This window comes from Tachysurus vachellii, chromosome 5 (assembly GCF_030014155.1).
Source record: "Tachysurus vachellii isolate PV-2020 chromosome 5, HZAU_Pvac_v1, whole genome shotgun sequence".
Lineage (NCBI taxonomy): Eukaryota > Metazoa > Chordata > Actinopteri > Siluriformes > Bagridae > Tachysurus > Tachysurus vachellii.
In genome coordinates this window covers 17337714-17362041 of record NC_083464.1, presented here as the reverse complement: position 1 = coordinate 17362041, position 24328 = coordinate 17337714, and the positions used below count along the sequence as shown (strand labels likewise).

Below are 24328 nucleotides of genomic sequence, written 5' to 3'. Positions count from 1 at the left end.
GAAAGAACCCACCAGTGTATAATAAAAATAAATGACTTCTGGCTTCTGGGCTGTCATTTTTGAGAAGCAGTGAAAAAGAGGCATTAGGGGTTAATGGTCACAGCAGTCGTTCTTTATCTGAAGCACTTGTGCACAGTCCGTACTTGACCAACCCCAGCTGTCCTACATTTCTAAACAATTTCTATTATATCTGGAAGGAGCTGCAGAAGTAACTAACTCTTATGCCCCTTTTCCAGCAAAAAGAACTGGGTGCTGGTTTAGAGCTAGCACTGGTGCTGGTTCAAAGTTGGTTCCACACTGGCAAACCTTCTAAGAACCGGTTTGCCTTTTCACCGGCTAGAGAGCCATCACACAGAGCCGAGTCTGACGTCACTGTATACGTGTCACGTGTCCCAGCAACTTTAGCGCAGCAGCGGCAAACACAAACACATCAATGGCGGATGTTGCTTTACTGTTAATGCTCATGGCATTGTGAACCTACATTAACATAACATTATTACATGGAGTGCAGCTCCATGTAATCTGTATAAACGGAGGTTGTTATCGAGAAAGTACATAACGTTATTTTATCATTAACACAGAAACAGTTAGCCTTAGCATGTAGCTACTTACTATCATGTGTGCTGATAATGTATCATATCGCGGTAAAGTAAACGTGTATTAAACATTAGTATACTTAAGGTATATTATCAAATGCGCTAACATTAGCCCCGCCCACAGCCCCTGACGCAAGCGGTTCTTAAGTGTAGACCAGCAACATTTTGGTGCTACATAAAAACCACTTTTCCTGGTTCAGAGCCGGTGCTTTGGCTGTCGAAAAAGAAAGAACTGGTTCTAAATTAGGCTCTGGCTCCGAACCAGCACTCAAACTGCCTTGGTGGAAAAGTTTCAATAGATTATAGTACTGTATGTCTATGTGAAATGGGTCAGCTTAAAACACCCCGTCTGATAAAATATAACATATCTAGGCTAAATGGGTAAAATGCAGGATAGATATATAGCTTATTTGTGCCATAATGCTTTCACGGCTCAGATGAAAGGAGTGCAATACATACCATCATGGTTAGGGTTCCCTAGGGTCCAGGGCTCGTCTGAGTCGAAATGTGTGTCTCCTCCAATGCCTGGCCCAGGGAAGTAAGCATGTGCCAGAAAGCCCCCTTCCCCATCGAAGGGAGAGCTGTCTCCATGGAAGCCAGAGGCAAATATGATTGTAATATCCACATCTTTCTTATTTCGCTCCAGTTCGCTGTAGGGAACGGCCTCAAAACGCAGCGGTGTCACGTTTTGCCACACATCAAATGCCCGTCGGATGGCATCATGGGTCTCCTCTGCGCCCACCTTGGGTGTGACGTTCTTTATGCTGTACAGAGGAGAAGTAAGAGGTCAGAAACGCCACTGTGAGGATACGAGGTGCAATAATTCACTAGGAAGATCATTTGACAATGATGCTGATCAAGTCTCTACTTCATGTTGTAATGTACAAGCAAATGTTCAACCATACTGGATGAAACGTGAATCTCTCAATAGCCCAATAAAACACACGATAAAACATATGTACTGCTTCTGTATATAATGGTATGAGAGGAAAAGCAGAAAACTTGTGCTCGGTTATACAGAAGATCACAGACGTGACTGATTATTCTTTTCTAATTAAGAATGATCATCATCATCCTGGGAAATTTTCAAATCCCTAAATGTCTTAAAAGCAAAAATAATCCATTTATACCTTTGTTAATTTTGCCGGAGAAGCAGAAAGGTCTGTATATTTTAGGAAACCGAGTCCTGATGCATGCCAGGTTTCTGAGACAGTGGTCATTATCAGCAGTATTATCAGCAAATTTTAAACCTTCAATAACAAGCACTTAAGATGCCTTTCACTCAGAGATCAGAAACAGGTTTGAGATCACCCTTTACTTTGAAGATATAACGGTTATTTTTTTTTTTTCCGTTTTTCCTTTATATACTGCTCCTAGTAGGCTAGAGAAAACCAGAAATACAGAAGTAAAAACTATTTATAAAAACCTGAGTGTCTAATTTCATATTAACCAACACTCTGGATGGTGGTTAGGGAACGAAATGTGACACAAACTTTTAAATGACCCAATGGGGAATGGCTCAGCTCTCTCCTCTTCCTCCATACTTCACCACTGGCAGCTTTATTTCCTCACTAATGGTGGGTTAGTTAGTTAGATATGTTAGTTAGCATGTTTTATTCCTGAATGATTCCTAATACAAACTGAAATCAAAGCATTAGGAAACATCTGATCAAATTAGGACAGAAATCAGATTTATATGCAGGGATTAGAATGCGGGTCAGGAAAGAGAATATGATGTAGTGTAACATTATAACATTTACAGAAAAGAACACGTGAGCTGAAAAGATTAAAGTATCTATATATATCCTGACTGGACTGTAAATAGCTGATTTAAAGTGAAGAAGCGTTGACTGTCAGAGAGACAGAGAGGTTAAAGGGAAGGTGATTGCTTCATTAGTCCAATACTGCTGCTGGTTAGTTTAGAGAGACCTGAGGGCAAGACATCTGCAGTGTGGACCTGCCTTTACATATAGCCTTTAAAATGCCAACAGGATCAGTGTTAAATCCAGGCGGTCTATGAGGCTACACATACTTACACCAATACATCACAGGAGTTCCTTCTTCTTCTTCTTATTATTATTATTACATAACAAAGAGGTTTGTACTCCTCACAATACCTGTATGTGATATGCTTGTGTTGCCACTTTTGTCCCGTGAGTGCGTAGCGTCGTTTCCGTACGCTGAATCTGGAGACGCCACCAAGCTGGTCTGGTACACCACAGCGAGGCTTCTTCATCCAGCTACAGCACAGACAGAGAGGAAGATAAAGAGAGAGCGAGACCTGGATTACTCTCCAAGCAAAGCTGTCAGGTCATCATGCTCTTTGCAGCCAAGGCATTAACAGATACATGTAATTAAAGAAATAAATAAATAAAAAACACAAACATGAGGGACAGAATATTTCATATTCCATACACAGTGTACAGAGTAGAACATTCCCAAGGTTTCTTCCCAAGGAATATGAAAGAATATTCCATTCCCAAGGAATATGAAAGAATCAACATTTTCCATTGCTACAGCTAGCGCTAAAGAAAAGAAAGTACTGCACATCTAAGCCACACTTCTGACAGAGAGAAACTGTCCGCTACAGTCTATGCTCTCTCTCTCTGTGTGTGTGCGCACGTGTGAGTGTGAGGATTACTCTGTGACTGAGATACCACTCAAAGACATTTCAGCATTTCAGGCATAACCAAGTCCAGGAAGCACAACTAGCGTATGTTTGTGTATTTGATCCTACTCAAAAACCTACTAAAATAGTGACGTCATGTGAAGTGTCATGGTTAAAGACTGGCCTGTCTTCTGACAATTTATCAGTTCACCCATGGAGAACATACTCAAAACCCTGTCAGGATTCTAATGGAACATGATCAAATGACTCTAGCTTCTAAAATATTAGTATTTTCTCTAATACTGTGATCATGATCGTGTGATCACAAGAACAGTATACTGTGTGTAGGTGTGTGTAGGAGTGTATATGCATGTTGAGTAAGACCTCGCTCTCATTCAAATTTTGTTCCTGAGAGTTTCCTCAGCTGAACAGTATGTACAGTAGTGTTAGGGGGACAGATGGAGAAAGAGAGGGAAAAATAAATTCTATTAGCAGGACTATTTGCAAAAATGGTTGCATACCCATAGTGGTTGTCACTTCATATACAGATGTGAGGGTTAGGGTTAAGTACGAATAAATGGCCGTAGTGTATGCGCGCACACACACACACACACACACACACACACACACACACACACACACACACACACACACACACACACACACACACCCTAACAACAAGCAACGATCACACAAGAGAAGAACTGGTGCCTCACCTTATTGTGTTAGCGCTACGTCATTACATAGAAGCAAAAGGAAACAAAAGGACACACAACAATTAAGATATTAGAGGCACAAAAGGTGTTAGCTGTTGATACATCACATTGTGAGGAGCGCTTATTAGATTCAGCACATCGTGAGTAAATATAAATATATCAGGTGAACAATTTGGGCCTCGTGGCATCAAGCCCATTAAAGGAGGCACAGCAGCTTATATACAGAGCGAGATGAAGGAAGACGTTGGGCCGAGTCAGATTTAGGATAACATCAAGCTAATAGCTCTGATCGACTATGTGAGCCATATCAAATCTGAAGGCAGTTTTTTTTAAAAATAAAAGCATGTGAATTATGTTATGCCTGGCATTCAAGTTCCTCTGCATCAGCAGGCAGTGGAAGACGAGAGTCGGCGCTGAGCTGGGTGGCTTGATCCTGGTGTAGATTGGGGTTACTATACTTACTCTATGGTGTTCTTGTCGAGTGCACCGGTGACGTTGAGGCCGTAGAGCCGCTGCATGGCAGCGATAGCGGACTGCATACTCTGAGCTGAGCGCAGGACTGACATTCTAGGGTCTGTGGGGGGGAGGTAGCCATATCGCTGTAGCCATGCCTGTAGGACATAAGAGACACATGACAAAGGTCAATCAAGGCTAGGGTTGCAAAGGGGCGGAAGGTTTCCGGTAAATTTCCGGAAACTTTCCACAGGAACTTAATCTGGGGAATTTTGGGGATATTCCAAGTTGGAAACTTTACCGGAATTTATGGAAATCTACGGGTATTTATGGAAATTTACAGGAATTTATGGGAATTATTTGGAAATATATGGAAATGAATATAAACTATATCATTTACAACCATAAATAAACATTTTGTTTGGTCATAAGCAGACGTTCATGCAAGGTAATACAAATTTTAAAAATGACTAATTTAATTGTAATTAGAACTTTAATTGATTCTTTCATTGAGTAACACGAAAGCATAATAAACATTATTATGCTTGTAATAAACATAATAAACTTAATAATTGTAATAAACATATTTCCCTATGATTGCTGTAAAATGAAAGCATCCCTCACCCTTGCCCTTCTAAAAAAGTCCCAATCAAAATGTAAAATGAAGCATTTTTTCTCAAGCATATTAGGTCTCTGCTTCTGTGGTAGTCAAGGCCTGGAAAATGGAGGTGATCCCCCCCTTAAGTGATATATGGAGGATTTTTTTTGTATTTCAGGGGGAGTGAGTGTGTGGGGGAGGGTCATTAAATTATCTGTGCATGTTGTAACACTCCTAATTTATTGCTTATTAAGAGTTAGTAAGGTAGTTATTAAGGTTAGGTATTGGGTACCATCGAATAAGGTAATGCAGAATAAGGCATTAATATGTGCTTAATGAGTACTAAGAAATAGCCAATATTCTATTAATATTCATGCTAATAAGCAACTAGTTAAATGACCCTAAATTAAAGTGTTACTGTGCATGTTATAGAAGAACACAAGTACATGCAGGGGGTTTGGCCTCAATGGCCCTCCAGTAAGCAGTGTGCTGTGTGCAAGTGACCGAGGAATGCAGGGTACTTAAAACTTAAATTGCATTAAATCTTGTTGTTTTAAACAAAATTATGCTGCAAGATCTTTTTAACTTCATTTAAGTTCCTTGTTATAGGCAACTCTGCATTTTTTTTTAAATTCCCAGTTTATTCCCATATATTTCCACTAATTCCCATATATTCCCGTTAATTCCCATGGAAAGTTTCCAGCCTTGAAAATTCCCGGAATTTTGCAACCCTAATCAAGGCTAAACTACAGAAAGTACCGCCTTCTTTCAGAGTTGCAAGCATCCAACATCATCCCTGAAGGTCTTCTACCCACAGAATTGTAGCGAAATCAAAAAAGTGTGTTTGTGTGTTACATTACACATAACTGCACATTTTCCATTTCTTCATGCCCTTGTGGTTGTCTTTCCTATTAATAAAACAGCAAACACACACACACACCACACACACACAGGCCATCTGGCATTGTGCATCACCTTCACACCAAGTCACCTCAAGCTACTTCAATGTAAAGGCAATGCAGTTATCCAGCTGGACACGAATCCTGCATGTTGAACTGAGCTGGTCTTTTAAAAAAGTCTCTCTACATTATTTCAAAACATTTCACCTGAACCAGAAAGCCTCATTATACATCCTCATCCTCCTCCAGCCTTTCACTTTGTCTCCCTTTATTCGTAGTTCTTGGGTTTGTGAGTGTGTACTTGGCCTTTTCTTTGCTGCGCAGCGGATGGCAGATGCCTTCAAGCAGAGAAATGATACCAGCCTGTACTCTGCTTAGTCTTCATTACAAGACAAAAGCACTGGTCTAGTCTGCCAACGTGCCCCCAAGTAAATCAGAAACTCTTATCAATCCACTGCCACTCTGTCTGTAGGACGTACAAGATGTTCATACAGGCTTGAATTATTCATTTTTGTCAGCGGGAATCAAAGACGCGTCTTGTCTTTTGCTGTGCTATCAAACCGGGTTCACCTTCAGAGGCTGGGTGTGTGGCAGTGTGAGCTATTGTTCACTACGAAAATTAGAAACAGCGTATGAGCAGGAAAGATTGTACAAAGCCACTAAAGACTGTTTAAGTCGAATTTAAAGACATACTTCTTCCCCTCAGTGTGTAATCCTCTCTTGCTCACACTGATGCAATCTACCAGTGTCTAGACATTTGGTTGCTTAATTATTCTGCTGGAGGCTTTGCATTTCTTTTGGTTTCGGGAACACTTTCGGAAATAAAATAAAAGAGTTTGTTCTGGATCGCTGTATATTCATCCGTATATTGACCTGTCTAGTAAGTATTGCAAAGCACATGAGATGTCCCTTTAAATGGACAGTTTTAAAGGACGTGAGATATGATTTAAACTGCAGAGCCTGAGTGAGCCCCTTTACAGCGACCCTTGTGCTGTCCTCACTGTCTGTGTGTGTGTGTGTGTGTGTGGTGCTTCTTACCAGATCCCTGGCATAAATGCCGGTGAGAGCAGGTCAACCACAGAAATACACTCAATCTAATTTATTTGCTTGTAGACCCTATAGAGCTGTGTAGTGTAATGATTTTTCACAGATTAAATATAAATAATCAGCAGACAAAATGAACAAGTCTATTAAACTGAAAATGACTTTATAACAGGATGTGTTGCTTCATTCATGCCTTTGTCTTCCATCTGGTAATGTTTGGATGCAAAGTGATGAAGCGCTGAATAAAAGTTAAAAGTTAAGAGCTCACTGAAGCATTGTAACTGGTGCCACTTTATTAAATGCTCCCTTTAAACCTGACATGTGGAAAGCTGCTTTGTGTGCACTACATTTATGTAACTCTTATCTGATGTGGCATAGATGTGTGTGTGTGTTTGTCTGATAAACCAGCACAAACATGTATTTTGACAGTATGGGTATGAATAAGCCCTGCTCCCTGGGTGGGCTAACGTCACGGTCCTCACCTCACGTCACATCACGTCATGTCACATCTAATAGCAGCCCACATCTTTTGTTTAGTAAAATACACAAGCAACACAACACTTCTTTTGTTTGGAATCTTAAATGATAAAACAAAAATTTAATAAATTTAAAAAAACCTTTTTCAACAGGTTTTTAAGTCTAAAATAGCTTTTAAATCTTCTCTTGTAGTTAGGCTGGAGGATGTGTGTGGTAGTGAAGACATAGGCCTGGTTTATACTTCTGGAACAGCAACTACAGTGTACAGTATGAAGCTTTCACACTGGCAGTTTAGTCAGAAACACAGCATGGCTCACATGAAGGTTCAGTGATGTGAAACCAGCAAGCACGCCACGGTACCAAACCTGAACCTGAGCTCTGTAGGAGGTGCGAGGTCGAATGTGATGGAACTAAGCCATGAACCCAGGGAATGTGAACGCAGCTCGTACTCGGCTCTACACTTGTTCAGGAAGTAAAGTAAGCTGATCATTCTCTTCCACATTACGTGCACCATGAGTGCCTCTAAATAGCTAAATGCTCATTCTGAACCTCATACTCAGTGAAAGCCCTGCATGGATGTCAGATTTGTGGTCTAATGGGTGTTTGTGTACAGTCTGTAGCTGGGTTCTGCAGATATTGCATTAATCTGGCCCTGCTGCAAAAACATGGCAACTGGCAGTAAATTAAATACAGGTACACCCAGTGGTGACCAGCACAGAAATACTCGGAGAGATGCAGTGACACATATCATGCAGGAGAGTGTGAGAGAGAGAGGAAGAGACAGACAGCATGAGACAAAGAAAGAGACTAGACAGTGAGACACAGACACAGAGAGTAAGAGAGAGAGAGAGAGTGAGAGAGAGAGAGAGAGAGAGAGAGAGAGAGAGAGAGAGAGAGAGGAGCAGGGGACTGATAGATGATTTGGCTCATTGACAGGCCCCAGGGTAACTCCCATCACGCTTGTTCACTTATTCACTATGTGATGTATGGTTTTCTTTGATCTGCCTGTGTAAGGATGTTAAGTTGCACTGAACAGGTCAATAGTGTTTCATGCTCAGCTGTCTATCATTCAGTGCTACTGTAATTCGAGAAGATTCATGCTTTAGCCGCACACAGTATTCAGCCATACCTTTTTAAATCCACCTTAAACATGCACACTAGACACAAGTTCAAAGTGTGTAAAATTGATTTGAAATAAAAGCACCTCGTGAAAGCTAACATCACAGTTTGTTGAGGTTAAACGACGCCGTTTACGTCTCGTGACTGAGGTCCGGGTGACCGAAGGCAGTGATGTACTTCCTGCTCAGTGAACTTGTGTGAACTTGCAGATATGATCCAGCTCAGATCAGTTCACTAACGGGCCAAAAGAGAAGTAATTAGCTCAGTGGAAACATCAAAGCAGAACCTTTAATGCTGCCAGAGCGCTTCATTAGCGACGCGACACCATCGGAATGGTGATGCAGCCATGGCAACGCCAGACAACTGTTGTCAATGGAAACAGGAAGCGCTTTGCTGGTGGCTGTCACCTCCCATATTCCTTGAGTTCTCTAAATTAGATTCAGAAAAAGGCTATATACTGTGCTGCCTAATAAAACATTTTAACTGATGCATGCAGCAGAAAGTGGAGGTGTAGTGGGAAAGAGAAATGAAAATGAAAGGGTCACGAGAGCTCTGATCTCTAAGGCTAGATTTTCTACTTGCACTAATTTATACTCTCTTCATCTGTATTCTGTTTGCTTGGCAGTTTGTTCTCATTTACCCTAAGCATCACATCACATCTCTTAAGGTACAAAACAGTAGCATATCTGTAAAGCTGGGAAAGAAAAACAATCTAATCCTCAGACGCTCAGTGCTCAGTATGTTTGCCTCACACGAGTCTCACCTCCACCCTGTGTGCATAGAGTTTGCATGTTCCCTGTAATTTGGGAGTTCCTCTGGTAATGTGTGTGATTGTGCCTTATGATGGGTTTGGTGCCCCAAGGCCCTTGGGATAGACTCCAGGCTCCCTGTGACCCTGAGTAAAATAAGCGGTACAGAACATTGATGAATAAATAATCAGCTCAAATAAGATTTCATGCTTTTCAGGCTTTCTGTTGCTACGTTATATGTGATTTAAGATATATTGTGCAGTCATATCACACACCACATGAAAGTCCCAAACAATAACTATGGATTCACAGGAGAAAAGAAAATGCAAGAACTTGTAATGCCCTCAAAATGTGTTTGAGTTTTATGACACAGCTTGTCTGTTGGCAGACGCAGGTTTTAATCAGGCAGACTATTTGCTGCTTTACAGAAACTTTTGGCTAGATTTCCATTTCCCCATCTTGACTCATCTATGAGTGTACGATCTCAACATCAGGTAACTAACATTAGCCTCAGGTTCCAAACAACACTACCTCCTGTGAGCAACTCCATATTATCCAGGCTGTGAAAAGTGTCAAATAAAAACAATTCATAACAGCCTACTTCAGTGTGTAAAAATCAAGGCTTTTAATTTATGAAATGTAATTTTGAATATTTAAATACTTCCTGAGAATCACGAGACACGCACACATACACACACGCACGGGCCCACTCACATACGCATGGGTGAACCCACACACATCCAATGTATTACTATCCCATTACGATAGCCGCATGTTAAAACACAGTGTACATGAAGCCCTAAGACTAACATGCTGAATGTTTGCTTCAGGTTCTAAGCGGTCTGTTTCAGTTCTGATTCACATTCAGTGCCATTTCTGCGAATGAAGTGTTAAGGAGGTACTAAGCATACCTGCAGTCAGGCAACTGACTCAGTAAATGCCTGCGAGCGTACCAGAAGCCACAAGTGCCCCAAACACACATTTTATTCATTGCTTGGCATTCAGCAGGCCTTTACAGCTTTTAAAAGACTCCAATAACAGGCACACAGGATCTGTGAGCTCAGCATGTACATGTGTGTGCACCCATTAAACCACTCTCACGTCTCAGTCCTCACACACGCTAAATAATTGAGCAGGACACGTGCCACATAGTGCACACAGAGTCCCTATGACAACCAACCTCCCGCGTGCCCGGCCACACTGTACTTTTGGGCAAATGTCAAGAAATGCCACAGCCCTTGTAGTGACTAGCGCTAGTCTCACATTACACAGCTACAAAAGAGTGAAATCTGAATATTCCAGTCTCAGAATCTTCCCTCATTGCAAATCAAATGTTGACAGTTGAGTGCGCACATTAAAAATCAGACACGTTTGTCTACCAAAGGCTTTTTAAACACCACATGTAAAGTGTGGCACAACAAAAGCACAGGGTGACATTTCATTGAGCATACAGAATCATGCAATGAAAGCTATTTGTCATGAGTGCTGAGTGTCTCATGTGCCCATGTGACTGTGTTCATCACCACTGGAGCTTCCAACAGCAATCAGGGTTGAATTGTAGCAAACAATATTTCAGTGTCTCTCAGCTCCTGTCCACTGAGCTAACACAGAGAGAGAGAGAGAGAGAGAGAGAGAGAGAGAGAGAGAGAGAGGGGTAAAGTGGTGCATCTTTTCTAGTCTAGGCTTTCATGCAGAAATTCATTTCACAAATCCAAACAAATTGTCTCATACTGCAGATTCCTAATGAACTTGTTTATACATTATGTATCCTAACGCCTCATTTGTACAGATCTGATCCAAAGTTGTGCACGTGTGTTGAGTGAGATTTTGTGTCAGTGTTACCATAACAACAAGAAAGGCATGCGTCTGGTCAGCATGTTCAGCTTTTTAATCACATCACACTGCTTGTGTTGTTAACAAGTTTTATATGATTTCTGTATCAGCAATACGTCATCCAAGTGTGAATACTGCATGGACAGCGAGCAGCGTTTGTGACCATAATAAAGTTGCTTGCATTTCAGCAACAAGGAATGCTCTGGCTGTTGAGAAAAAGAAAAACAGCACTGTATAATGCAATCCAACCTTACAATGCACGGACAAATACAGACTAGATAATTAAATGAAACAGACAATGGTTTACACTTATTATTCTTTTAGTTAATGGATTATTAAAACAACAGGAATAGGAAAAGATAGCAGAAGAATTACAGCATTCGGTTTACTCTATACCAAATACAGCGTACATCCTGATTAACATATCAGTTTAATTATTAAGGGATTATCAGGTGGCATGAACAAACAACTAGTAGGTTTTTACTTTACCCATCCACTGTTTTTACCCATTATGTGGCAGTGTGCTAGGTAAACACACTGACATATCATAGGCACCCCAGGGGCTCACACAAATCTGTTCTCCCAGTAAAGCCAAGCTGACGTCAGAAAGACCATGTGTGAGCGCAACATGCTGCACTGAGCACAGAACACAACTCCCTGTCTTTCTTTCCTCTCTCTGTCTCTCTCACTCCTTCTCTCTATAAGCACATGATGACCCACACTGTAGAAACAGAATGTACACACACACGCACCCCCCTTGCAAAGTGGCTAAATGCCAAGTTCAAGCTATGTTTATTGCTTAACAACCAAAACCCTTTCTTTAGGTATAAAAGACACAGGGTTTGATTTTGTCACACAATGCAATTAAACTGGAACTCGCAGGCTGACGGGGCTCTAGCAGCACCTTGCACAGTTCAGGAAAAGCATAAACGAACTGGCATATGACTGACGAGGGTTCTCAGTAGTGGGTCTGCGTAAGAAACACAAGAAAGAGAACAGCCCTGGGGAGGCTGCCTGTTCTGGAGCCACTCTTTAAGCAGTTTATTTCCCAGCCATAAACACTGAAACATTAGTTCCTGCCACATCATATAAACATTCAGACGGGTCATGGAGCAAAACAATAAACCTCTGTGTTCATTCATGACCCTTTAAAGGAGAGTTAGATGTTGTGTTGTCCTCTGTGACTGAGCTTATGCCACGTCAGCATCTGGTGTCACACTAGTGCCTTTCAATAATTCAGAGAGATCTTGAGAAGCTTGAACCGTCAATCAGCATCACACAGTGTACTGTGTGGAGAGAGAGAGAGAGAGAGAGAGAGAGAGAGAGAGAGAGAGAGAGAGAGAGAGAGAGAGAGAGAAACAAACAAACAAAGAAAGAGGAATCAACTATACCTCATTTTTTCTGCATGCTGTATGTTCATGTGGATATTATGTGAATAAAGTTTAATGAGAGACTGAGTGACTCCCACCAGGCTTTGGCACCTGATGCTCGGCGGAATATAAGCACACTTTGACTCATTCATGCAAAACCACTGCTTCAGCCACAGAAAGATGCAGAAAGGCAAGTTGGTTTTTTTTCCCCTCCACATCTGATATAGTGTGAAGGAAGGAAGTCGCCCACAGTGCAAGTAAAGCTCTTTATCCCAGCTCCTGCTTCTTTGATTGTTTTATCATAACATCAACAAAATGAAAGATATCAAACACTAAGGAAAGAAGACACTCACTTTCTCTCTCTCTCTCTCTTTCTCTCTCTCTCTCTCTCTCTCACACACACACACACACTCTTGTTCTGAACAAAGTGACATTTTAACTCAGAGTCTGTTGGAAGACAACAATGATATTTAGCTCATGTTGTGCTGTTGAACCAGACAGATGGCATTATTTCTTATTAAGAATAATATTGTCAGAAAATTTGCAGCAAACTGAATGTATAAAAATGAATTAAAAGGACTGAATAATGTAACAGTGGGACCTCCTCCTCTACCCCCTTTTTAATTTCATGCATTCAGTCAACCATGATATGCAGAAATGACTTTGCTGTAGTTTGTGGTCATATTTAGTATTTTATTTTGCCAAAGCTGGCTGCAAAAAGTGCTGGCGAGATAACGAGAATAAAGCTTTTGCATGCATTGTCTCTTCTTAATACTTGTCTTTTGGGTACACTTGTTAATATCTATCACAAGCAATTAATAATGACACACAAAAAATAAATCTACTGGGAATGAGCGCCGTTTGAGAAGAATAAAGGAAAATAAAAAAGCATTCGTTATGAAATATGATTAAATATTTCAGTGCCATCGCAGAAAAATGGCCCAGAGAGAAGGAACAGCTTTTTAGCTATAAGCAAGAAGAACAAAAGGTGTGAAACTGTGAGAATAAGGACAAGGAATCATGGAAAGTGCAGGGGTTACGCCATACAAGCGATGTGCAACCACCGGATATTAGACCGCAACCCTATGAGAAATAGCAGGCAAAAGAGTTTGTCCTTTATCTCTAAAGACTCCCTGTGTGTCTATAAAACACAGCAACAAATTTAAGCCAAGAGATAAGTGAATACACACCATTACAATTTAAAACGCTTAACATTTTTAACCCTATGTTTGGAGTGTTTCTTTCTATCCCTCTCTGCAGAATCAATACTGATTCATGAACGTTAGAAATATTCACTGAGGCGTCTTGACTGATAAATTGAAAACTGATCGAAACCACAGACGCTGACATTGCCACTCTACACACGTCTAGTTCTCAAAAGTCTTTCATCACCGCACTGAAAAGTTCAAACCACTGGAAAAAGTGGTGCATGTGTTGCCTTAAAATAGTTTGCCCTCAGCCCTCTATTTTGGTGGGAGATCATCCCACTCAGTTCCTAAAATATATATCTTTCAGTGTGAATGCCTGCATGCACGACTGATTTCCAATGCAATTTCCAAATCCAACTGAACTGTAAAGAGACCCAGGATCAAGAAGATTAAGATGGGGTTTCATTTGTAATTGCAAAGTACACAGACATTTCCTTTTCTTCTGCCTAAAGACACCGATATACCGAGGTCACGTATTCTTTTCTGCTTAAAAAACGTCTCAGCTCTGTTTTACATTTTAAATACAAAGCAGGATCAGAACATTAATATCATAATCTGCCTTCTCAGATGAACAGGTCATGTAAATGAAACCCAAGCACAAAGCCTTTTGTTCCTGAATTAAACAAGATTAGAAGGAATCGAAATACACCCAGTGTGTCACCAGCACAATCCAACTTTTTTTTCTTTTTGGAAAGGTTAGACGACTCCTCTCTGGTTACTCAGATGACCGAATGGACATCCAGTTGTATCAAGTCAATTCATTCCAGCAAGGCGTCAAGAGCTGCATTAACAGATTAAACAGACAGCATCAAATCCAGAAAAAATGAACTGTCAGGAAAATATCAAGATACACTTTGGCTGTCTTTCCACTACTGGCCTTGTTAAAAAGGATAACGCATGGATTTTGTAGGAAGCTGAGAAAGGAGCACAAAGTATCATGTGTTGTTGATCCAGCATATGGTGTAGTGTTAGACAACAGACTCTTGTGTTGTTGTCTCATCTCTGATATCATCTGGACATCACACACCTCCTTCCTGACAGCTTTAAACAGCGACTTGTGGACTTTTTGTGTTATGAACCGTTATGTCAGCTGATTCTTATCGAATAAAGCTACAGACATACTGTATGAAACAGCCTGGATCTCTAACGGGTAACGACTCAAGTTGCCCTCAGTTTTGAGAAGTCTAACGCTGCATTGCTGAATAATAATAATAATAATAATAATAATAATAATAATAATAATAATAAAGAAGAGAAAGAAGAAGGCAGGGTTTGGAGTGTGGTGTCAGTATGTTTGTTAGGTCAGCGCTCTCCTTACCTCCACACTGAAGGGCTGCTCCTCTCCGTAAACACCACATACAATCCAAAGCACGAACTGCAAACCCAGCGGCCCCGGATAAACGCTAGTCAACCGTCTTCTAGCATGAAATGCTAACAAAAACATAATGTACACAGGTTTGGCTGTTTTTTTATTATTATTATTATCAACAGTCAACCATAACCGGAAGGAATAAATCCCCGTATTTCAGTCGGTCGGAAACATCGGTGAAGAGGAGGATGTATGGAGGAGAAATCCTGAGGAACGCCGTTAGCCTCAGAGTCCCTGCGTCGTGTGTGTGCCTGTGCGCGTGTATGCCTGTGAGCGCGCGCGCGTGTATGTGTGTGTGTGTGTGTGTGTGTGAACTGGCCGCTCGCCTCCAACACGCCCGATATGATGATGATGTTTTGTGCTGAGGAGCATCGAGGACACAAGCTTTACTGCGAGTTTTCAACCGTTTTCGCCTGGTCTTCTGCGCATGCGCAATACAGGAACCCCCCGCAACACACACACACACACACACACATTCAGGAGACGCGTGTAACCACAGTGCTGCTACCAAACACCTACCTCAGTCACACCACCTCAGATGTACCATACAGAAGATAACACTGATGCTGTACAACAACAACAACAACAACAACAACAACAGTAATAATAATAATCCCATTGAGATCTTTTAATCTGGAATTATTAATCTTTAATAATATACAAATAAAAATAGTTTGCTATTTGTTATATTTACAATGTCGCACACACTGCATGCTATATTTACTTTATAACAAATCCTACAATGTCAGCTGGAACAAATACACACACCATCTCCTCTAGTGTGTAGTTGTAAATCTAAAGACTCCCTGTGTGTCCATAAAACACTGGAGCAAAGATGATCCAGAACCACATCAAAGCTGTAAAATCAAACCACTGTACTCTTCAACACCTCCACTGTTTAATCCTGCAGCCTTATAAAATGCATTTATTTCTTTAATGAATTCGTTTGTATTGATTACTGGTGTATTGTATGTTATTGAGCTATTGTTAAGGAGACGAAGTGCACACACATAAAAAAAAAAAGAAAAAGAAAAGAAAGAAATCTGCCCACTAGAGGGAAGTGATAACCAAAATGTACATATACACCAACTACACTACGTTTCCTTAAATACATAGAGTGGATAGTACCTGTATTTATGCCCAATACATAATGAGACATTAAAAATATTATATTATCCAAATCTTAGTGTTCATTTAAAATGGTTAACCAAAGACAGATGCAGATGTAACAGCTGATGATGAAAAATCTAATCAGGTTAAATGAAGCAGATGAATGAACTTCCACTTCCCAGCAGGGTTCACACCAACACCATTAACCCTATTGAGGGGATTTCAATTTGCAAAGGGTCCAAAGGGTGCACTATACACACTAAATAAGAACGCTCTATGTAAAGGGAATAACATCATAACCATTAAAAATCAAAATCATTAATAGCCAACTTGACCCAAAGACAGTGTCTTTTACCTTTGCTAATTCAACAAGCACCCTAACAGACCTAAGGCCAAACCAGTTAGTTGTATCAGTCATAAGAAGATTTTTAAAAAGAAAGAAAACAAAAAAAGATTAATAAACAATAATGATTATAGCAAAATGTTTCAAACTTGGCATTGCAAGCATTTGAAATAATTTCCGAACAGAAATGGTTAAGTTTTTACTCTGGATTTCTCTGCACGGTGTGTTATGTTCCTTTAGGAATCATGGTTCTAACTATATCCACCAACTGTCAGTGCTATTCACTTTTTTGATCTAGCGCCTGTGAAAAATGAGTCATTTATACAACTGGGACAAATGAGCTTTAATGTAAAATGTGAACAATGTATGCTTGGAAATGTTAGTTTTTTTAGAACAGAGCTGAAGCCCCAAGCAGTTGGCCACCTTTTGGGTGTGGGGTTATGGTGGTATGTGCAGGGTAGGTGCTATGGTCTGAGTCTTGGCATTTTGCTGCAGACATGTGAAGATAATGGCATCCTAAACTAGAGCAGTCACACTCATTTCAGCAGCCATCTGTGCCACCATGGGTGCTTTTCCTCTCTTACTTCCTCCTCCTTCTCTTTCCCCTCTAATAATTTCCTTTTCAGCAGTGTAATCTTTAATGTAGGCTTGAAGTTTTGAGGCTCTTTCTTAGTGCCCCCAAACCTTCCTCTCAGAATATTTCTTCTAATACTATAAGTGCATCTGTTCACCTTGTGCAAGTATGGCTCAAAATCTTACATTTGCTTTCCTAACAGATCGGCTATAAAACTCAGTGAAAGCTGAAAGTAAGCATATTATAACATGGTGTCGTTACTCTTGTTCTTTCTCCTTAAACCACCACCGTTTAACTTTATTTCTTCATAACACAACCATCACTGATGCAAATCCTGAGATGAAACGACCCGTACAAATGTAGACAAGAAAGCAGTTGGACTTCTTTGAACAGACAGAAATGCAGTAGGCAGACTCCGCTCTCCAGCATATAATTTTGAGCCTGAAGCCAAGCTGCCAGAGTTGAAAGCTGAGAGCCCACAGGTCAAACCAAGTTCATAGACTTCACAAAACCAAGACTACTTCATTGCTCCAGTTAGCCTGAACTAATACAGGACTTGTAGTCAAAGGAAATAAGTGTTACTGACAATCTCTCTGACTTTTAGATGACCTAATGAAACCTTTGAGAAATATGTATGCATTTAGCACAGTAGAATATTAATAATAAGCTTAATAATGAGAATTTACTCTGTGGAAGGAACAAGCCCTCAGTGGTCTCAGTGGAAATGCAGTGGAAATATAGGAAGAGTGGATAATAATGTAAGAAAATGTGACTTGGGAGCTACACTTGTGTTTTTGGTTATGAATAGGCGGCTTGTTCCGTTATTAAACTAAAAGTATATATTTATGAACTATTAAGAGCCTGAAGAACAATGTGTGCTTGTGTGTCCCTGTGCATACCGTATGTCAGTGGGAGAGCGGTGATGGTGTCATGACGCAAGAAGAAGCTTGAGGAGCGAATAAAAAAAAGAGCGATCACAAAGTTCTAGATGCTCACAGTGATATGTGGTCATGTTCTTCATCCAGAGAAAGCCCCCTGCCTGTTTGAGGGTGTGCTGAGAGCACTACATCATGCTGGGCATGAGTAAGGAGGTGAGACCCCCTGGCAAGGAGGAGCTGTCATTTATTGACAGGAAGCACTATTGGTGGGGAAGAGAGAAATGTCAAATGCTCATTGTAATACGACAGACTGAGCAGACCCACTCTTTGTGCCATCACTTTGCATGTCAAATCCATAACCCCCCTGCTGTAAAGCGGAAACGCACCAACAGTCACACTCTCATGTCGTCCTCAAAAAGACAACAGACTGTCTGATTCTGGCCATCAAACCCAACATCACAACAGACAGACTTATCACATCCATTATTAGATTATTCTGAGATTTCTTTGTGATTTTAAAATCAAATCATATTCCACAGAAACTTTCTATAAAATTAAATTGTATCAGCATCATCACTATTATCCAACTGAAAATAAATTATTAATTTAAACCATATAGCATAAGCATAACATATATTAAAAAACTACTAGCTGACTTTGATCTTTGATTATAAAAATATTGGCTGTAGGAGGCTACAGGTTTTTTGTGTAAATTCTATCTACACACACGCGCACACACACACACACACACACACACACACACACACAGAGAGAGAGAGAGAGACACACACAGTATGTAATTAAGGATTAAAATAATCTTTTAGAAGGCCTAATTAGACAGAAAAAAGAGAATGGGAAAGATGTGGGTCTTGAAGAAGGTTTTAAAGACAGCTGACACGCATGTTCACAGAATCAATTCATGATCAATAATTCATCAGACAGTGTTTCATGTCTATAGTTATAAAATCTGCAGTGCCCTTCTAAAATATCTGCCGCCTTAAATGAACAAATATTCTCTGTACAGATTGTCAGATGAAGTGCTAATAACAAAAAAAAAACAAAAGTAAAAAAAGTAAAAGTCAGCCAGAAAAGTTCAAGTATATTTGTCAATTTGACCAATTTTCTCAGTGCTAAGTTTAAACCTCTTTTAGTTGTGTCAGTTTGTCATTTTTCATCAACATGGTCATTAGGAAAACCACAACTGCTAACTCATAATGTATGGCAGTAATACTCAATGCCCATGATTATATAAGTCACAATCACATCATCACAGGTAGAAAGTTAATCATCCTCATCCTCTGTGCAGCATCAGGAGGGGGTTTACCCTTCCCCAGGAGGGAGATGTAATGCTGAAGGACATGCTATAGGGGTAATGAGTGATATATATGTGTGTGTACACGTGTGTGTATGTATATACACATGTCCCACATACAGCACAGTGAGATTTCTTTCTTTCTCAGCTTATTAGGAGTTCAAGCACAGGGTCGACTCTTGAACTGTGAGGGTAACGACTTGGCTCAAGGTCTAATCCACAACCGTTTGAGCAGTAATACAATGTATTTATTAAATTAAAACTGTCTCTACATGTACTACCAGAAACACAAGATGCTTTCCAGGTTATATTCAAAATGAAATAAAACTGCTAAATTATTTCTTTTGAAAGAATATTCACTTATCACTATGGTGCCAGGGGCACAGTGACTAATAAAAAAATAAAATAAATCATATTCAGTCTTGCCTGTGTTGCCTAAGCTGTGTACTGCCAAGATTGTTACACTGATATTCAAGTGAGATGATAAGTACATGATAAGTACATCATGATAACTGATACCTGGCGTAATATAATATTGAAATACCACATTAAATTAGACGATGCACTTGTATCTAGCCATGTAAACTGCAGGCTGTGCACATTTTAGTGAAGGTTAGTGTGTGTATCTGTGACAAATAAGCATGGTCTGTAAACTAAAGTACTGTATAATAAAGCGTTAAGAATAACTTTCTGATATGCTTGTTTATGCTTAAGGGTCAGGCAAGGTAATATTTAAGTGACATCATAAAAAATACAAATAAATGATTTTAATGAAAAGCCTCTGATTCTATCTTTTGAGCAATATAAACAGAACAGAAATAGCCAAACTGTTTTATAGTGTTGTATCAGTATTATAGTTACGTAAGACACCATCCATGAAGTGCTCCATGGAATAAAACCACAGCTCAAATAATTGTAGCTAAGTTCATAGCAGAGCTACGGTATGTCAAATTTACAGCAGGTATGTTACATGCACATATGAGCGACAGCCAAAACAAGATCCATGAGGAATGTCAGAACTGGGCCATGCATTTGAACAGCAGGCAAAGTGGGTAGTGGTGGTGGTGGTGGTGGTGGTGGTCGGGGATATGAGTTATATGCAATTTCAACAACCACTCTTACATTAACATGGCCAAGTTGAAGAATTAAGTAGGATTTGATGACAGGATGGAGAACAAACAGCTACAGTAGATTGTAAGTTTCCTTTTCATTATCTAAATCACAGGTTCATGGGCTGATGAAAGCCAAATCAATTTGCTGATGATTATGAGCATAAAATAAACAAAGTATAAATATAAAAATAAGACAACAAAATTGTTTAATATAATTGAGAACAAATGATTTTAATGTATAGAAAAGGTGCAGTATGCTTTAAGTAGTATTTTAAACCCTTACTTCTAACCTTTAAGCTTATCTTAAATAATTCATAATAATTGTTGGATAATATGCTTTTTAATTATCGAACCAAATAATAAACCAGGATTCTGGGAGATTAAAAGAAGAGGTTTGAAGTTGCTGATGTTAGAGACTAGCACACATAATACTGATTGTACAATAAATCATTGCTACGTTGGGTGTCATTTTATATAATAAGGGTAGATGTGACTTTAAAAATGGTTCTTAATTCAGACTTCAGTTTCCAGTGCATTCCATAATACTGCAGGTTTTACAAGAAGCAACTGGGCCATCAATATTGTTCAAAATACAGACAAAGTTTCAGCAGCCTTGAATGATTATGCTTGAGTTTGTTTGACCTTTAACCCCATTCCAACATCAGGAGACTCTACCAGGAAGAGTTAGAAACTTAACATCATCTGCAGGATGGCAGAAAATCCCACAGAAGGTAAAACTAAAACTGCACATTAGGAAGGTTATCAGCCCTCTCCATCAGCCAAACTGCAAGTGTTCATGGTTTGAATTTTACTCAATACAAAACCCCACCCTGTATAATAATACATGAACAATCAAATTAGACGTCCATGTTCATTAATGATAAGTCATGGGTTACTGATGCTTAAAATTGTCTCTGTAAGTTCAATAAAAACAATTCGGATTTAAGTCATAGAGAAATAATTTATGTAAATCCATTCAGTCAAATAACTGACAGATATGACATTAAGGCTACAGCTGATCTGTATAAAACACATAAGGAAGCCACAGGGGTTAACCTCTGGGTTCATGTGTGTGTGTGTTTGTGTCCTGCCACATGGCCATTGTACCCAGGATAGATTCTGGACTCACTGCCACCGTGACCAGGATGTATGAATAGTGTATGTAATCCTGTTTTTTTGAACATTGACATGAAGTGATATCATAGTTGAATTTAGTTCAATAAGTGTAATTCAGCACTATCATAATATAAAACTTTAAAAGATTTCTCTGCTACTGTAGCTTATGTCTTAAACACACATGTTTCTCAAGCAAAAGTAAAGAGATTTGATTCTATTTAAAAATGTACCATTACATGTACATTCTGTAACAAGATTACATGTAGTTTGTTACGTTCCATTCCTGAAGACAGCAGATGTACTGTATTATTGTATCAGCTCAGTCGTTATACAGCTTTGAAAGACTAGAGGTTTGATCTGCCCATATTCAGAGGTTGTTCACAGACATGATACATGTTTTGAATGTTGTATACAGTATATGTAGACATGATGGTTGAAATCGGGCAAATTCATCCAGCCATCGTTTACTCACATGACTTGATTTGTAACCTTGTGCTTAGAATTTTGCTATAAAGACGAGATCGATATGATACCAAAGGACTATTTTAAAGAGGTTTTATTTGTTTAATTTTTTAATGTTTAAATCTTTCTTCCTTCTTCCTTCCTTCCTTCCTTCCTTCCTTCCTTCCTTCCTTCCTTCCTTCATTCCATCCTTCCTTCCTTCCTTTCTTTCTTTCTTTCTTTCTTTCTTTCTTTCTTTCTTTCTTTCTTTCTTTCTTTCTTTCTTTCTTCTTTTGTTCTTTTGTTCATGTACTCAGTTAAACAAGTGGCAGCAGAGGTGCGATACAATAACATTAATCCCACACAATTATTATTATTTTCCAGCAATTTACCAGACAAAGACCCTTTCAGGTGAACGTCTAATTATGACTAAAATTATGAATAACAGAAAAAAGTTAGAAAATGAAAGGGTCTTAATGATGTTAATGTACAGTAAAAATAAATGACAGTAGACTTGTAAATAAAAAACACTATTTTATAATTATTTTCTGAGCAAACAAAATCTTTAATGGTAAATGTGTTGTGATAAAGACTAATGCATAAAGGTAATAAATGCAAACATACTAATGGAAACAAATTTCATGATGATTATTTAGATTTAGATTTACTGGCAAATATTTCTAAATACACACATTTTTAACATTAACTGTTACTATGCTATATTATATTTGAAAACTCTGAATACACCCTGCGATGGGTTGGCACTCCGTCCAGGGTGTATCCTGCCTTGATGCCCGATGACGCCTGAGATAGGCACAGGCTCCCCGTGACCCGAGGTAGTTCGGATAAGCGGTAGAAAATGATTGAGAGAGAACTCTGAATACAAAAGAGTAAAGTATAAAATTCTTACAAATATAGGGAAAAAGTAAAAGTGCTATTTTTTAAAACATTACAAGGAAAACAAGAGAAACAAACAATACTCTTGGTGCTGCTTATTGCATTGCTAATGTTTTTCTCCGCACCATTAAAGTTAGTCACATTTGCAATAAGCAAGAGTGCTTATGTTTAAATAAAATAAAATAAAAAAAAAAACATACAAACCATACAATGCTAGTTGCATTTTATGATTCCATTTTATGATGGGTTAATGTTGTATAAAAAACATATGTTATTAGTGTCAGATCCAAACAATAATAATAATAATAATAATAATAATAATAATAAGAAGAAGAAGAAGAAGAAGAAGAAGAAGATAAATGTTTTTGGATTCCTGAAGATATATTTGAAACCCACTTTGAAAAAAATGCACCTCTTTTGTAAGGTTCATCTTTTTGAAACATAAACTGTCTTTGCAGGGATCTATGCAGAGTCATTGTGGGTTCACCTAGAGGAAAAAAGAATTTCTGACAATAATTGAAATGATGTGTGACCAAACACCATCACCAATAATTCTTAAATTAAGAAATTAATAATAATTTATGATTTCTCATATAATTCTTCACACTTTTCCTCAGATCTGATCCTAGTAACACTCTTTATACCTTATTGTTTATTTGTTTTAAGATACTTCGATTAATGCCGTATTATAGTGATACAGATTTATTTTGCCGGTTTAATTGTCATGTTCCCTCTGTGTGTGTTTATGTTTATGACTATGACTGAGAGTTGGCTCAGTTTGTCAGATGCCCCTTTACATGACTCACTTTCAAAAAATGGGACGCTTCACACCCACCACATTCTGTTCCCAGAAGGACTGACTTTTCAGATAATCTGACTGTATCCAACTCTAGTCAGTTCTTACCTCACCCCAGTGATCATCATCCCACTCTGTGTTTCTCCATCCAGATCCAACCTACACACTAGCCACATCAGACCCAGACACTCACATGTATGAATGGTACATCAAAGACTCAATGAAGTGTTTGGTGTGCAAAACAAATGAAGTGTCAACTTTATTATCTTACATGTAAATTCTTATATATATTTCTAGCTTGGTTTCTCTGACTCCTTGCTTTTCTGTTGCATCACTCAGGAGCCCCTCCGTGTGATCATCTCTTTTAATGGCTACAGTCACTGATAATATTCTACCGTCCTTGTGCTCTTTAATAAACGAAATAAGAACTTATACCTCATGCTTCTGCACTACTTTACATGAACTCAAAGGTGCACTTGCCGCTTCTCTGAATAAACTACAGTATGTGGCAGTCAAGTGCCCTTGTATTCTGAACAGAAAGATTGCAACAATACTTAAGCTTCACAAGCTTATTCAAAACTTCTGTCGAATTGCAGACAATTACTTTATCCTTGCCAGAGGGATTCGGTATGTGTTTAGCTAGCAGGGAGATCTCTGCTTGTCCCCGACTAATTGTCAATAGTGGCTTAGAGCTCACAGCTCTTATCCCC

At 39.2% G+C, this 24328-nt stretch overlaps 1 protein-coding gene across 2 annotated transcripts in view; it reads right to left on the bottom strand.

Moving 5' to 3' along the window:
• The window catches only part of LOC132845799 (matrix metalloproteinase-16-like), a 44043-nt gene extending 28641 nt beyond the window's left edge, over window positions 1–15402 (bottom strand). The window contains exons 1-5 of one of the 2 annotated variants that reach the window (XM_060870072.1): window positions 14989–15402; window positions 4383–4531; window positions 3921–3935; window positions 2714–2836; window positions 1056–1360 (exon numbers count right to left, since the gene is read on the bottom strand). In XM_060870072.1, coding sequence (XP_060726055.1) covers window positions 1056–1360; window positions 2714–2836; window positions 3921–3935; window positions 4383–4531; window positions 14989–15114 — 718 coding nt within the window. In that variant the 5' untranslated portion in view covers window positions 15115–15402. The remainder of the gene's footprint in view (window positions 1–1055; window positions 1361–2713; window positions 2837–3920; window positions 3936–4382; window positions 4532–14988) is intronic. The other variant, XM_060870073.1, reaches the window with a different exon arrangement.
• Between the last annotated feature and the right edge of the window lie 8926 nt (window positions 15403–24328).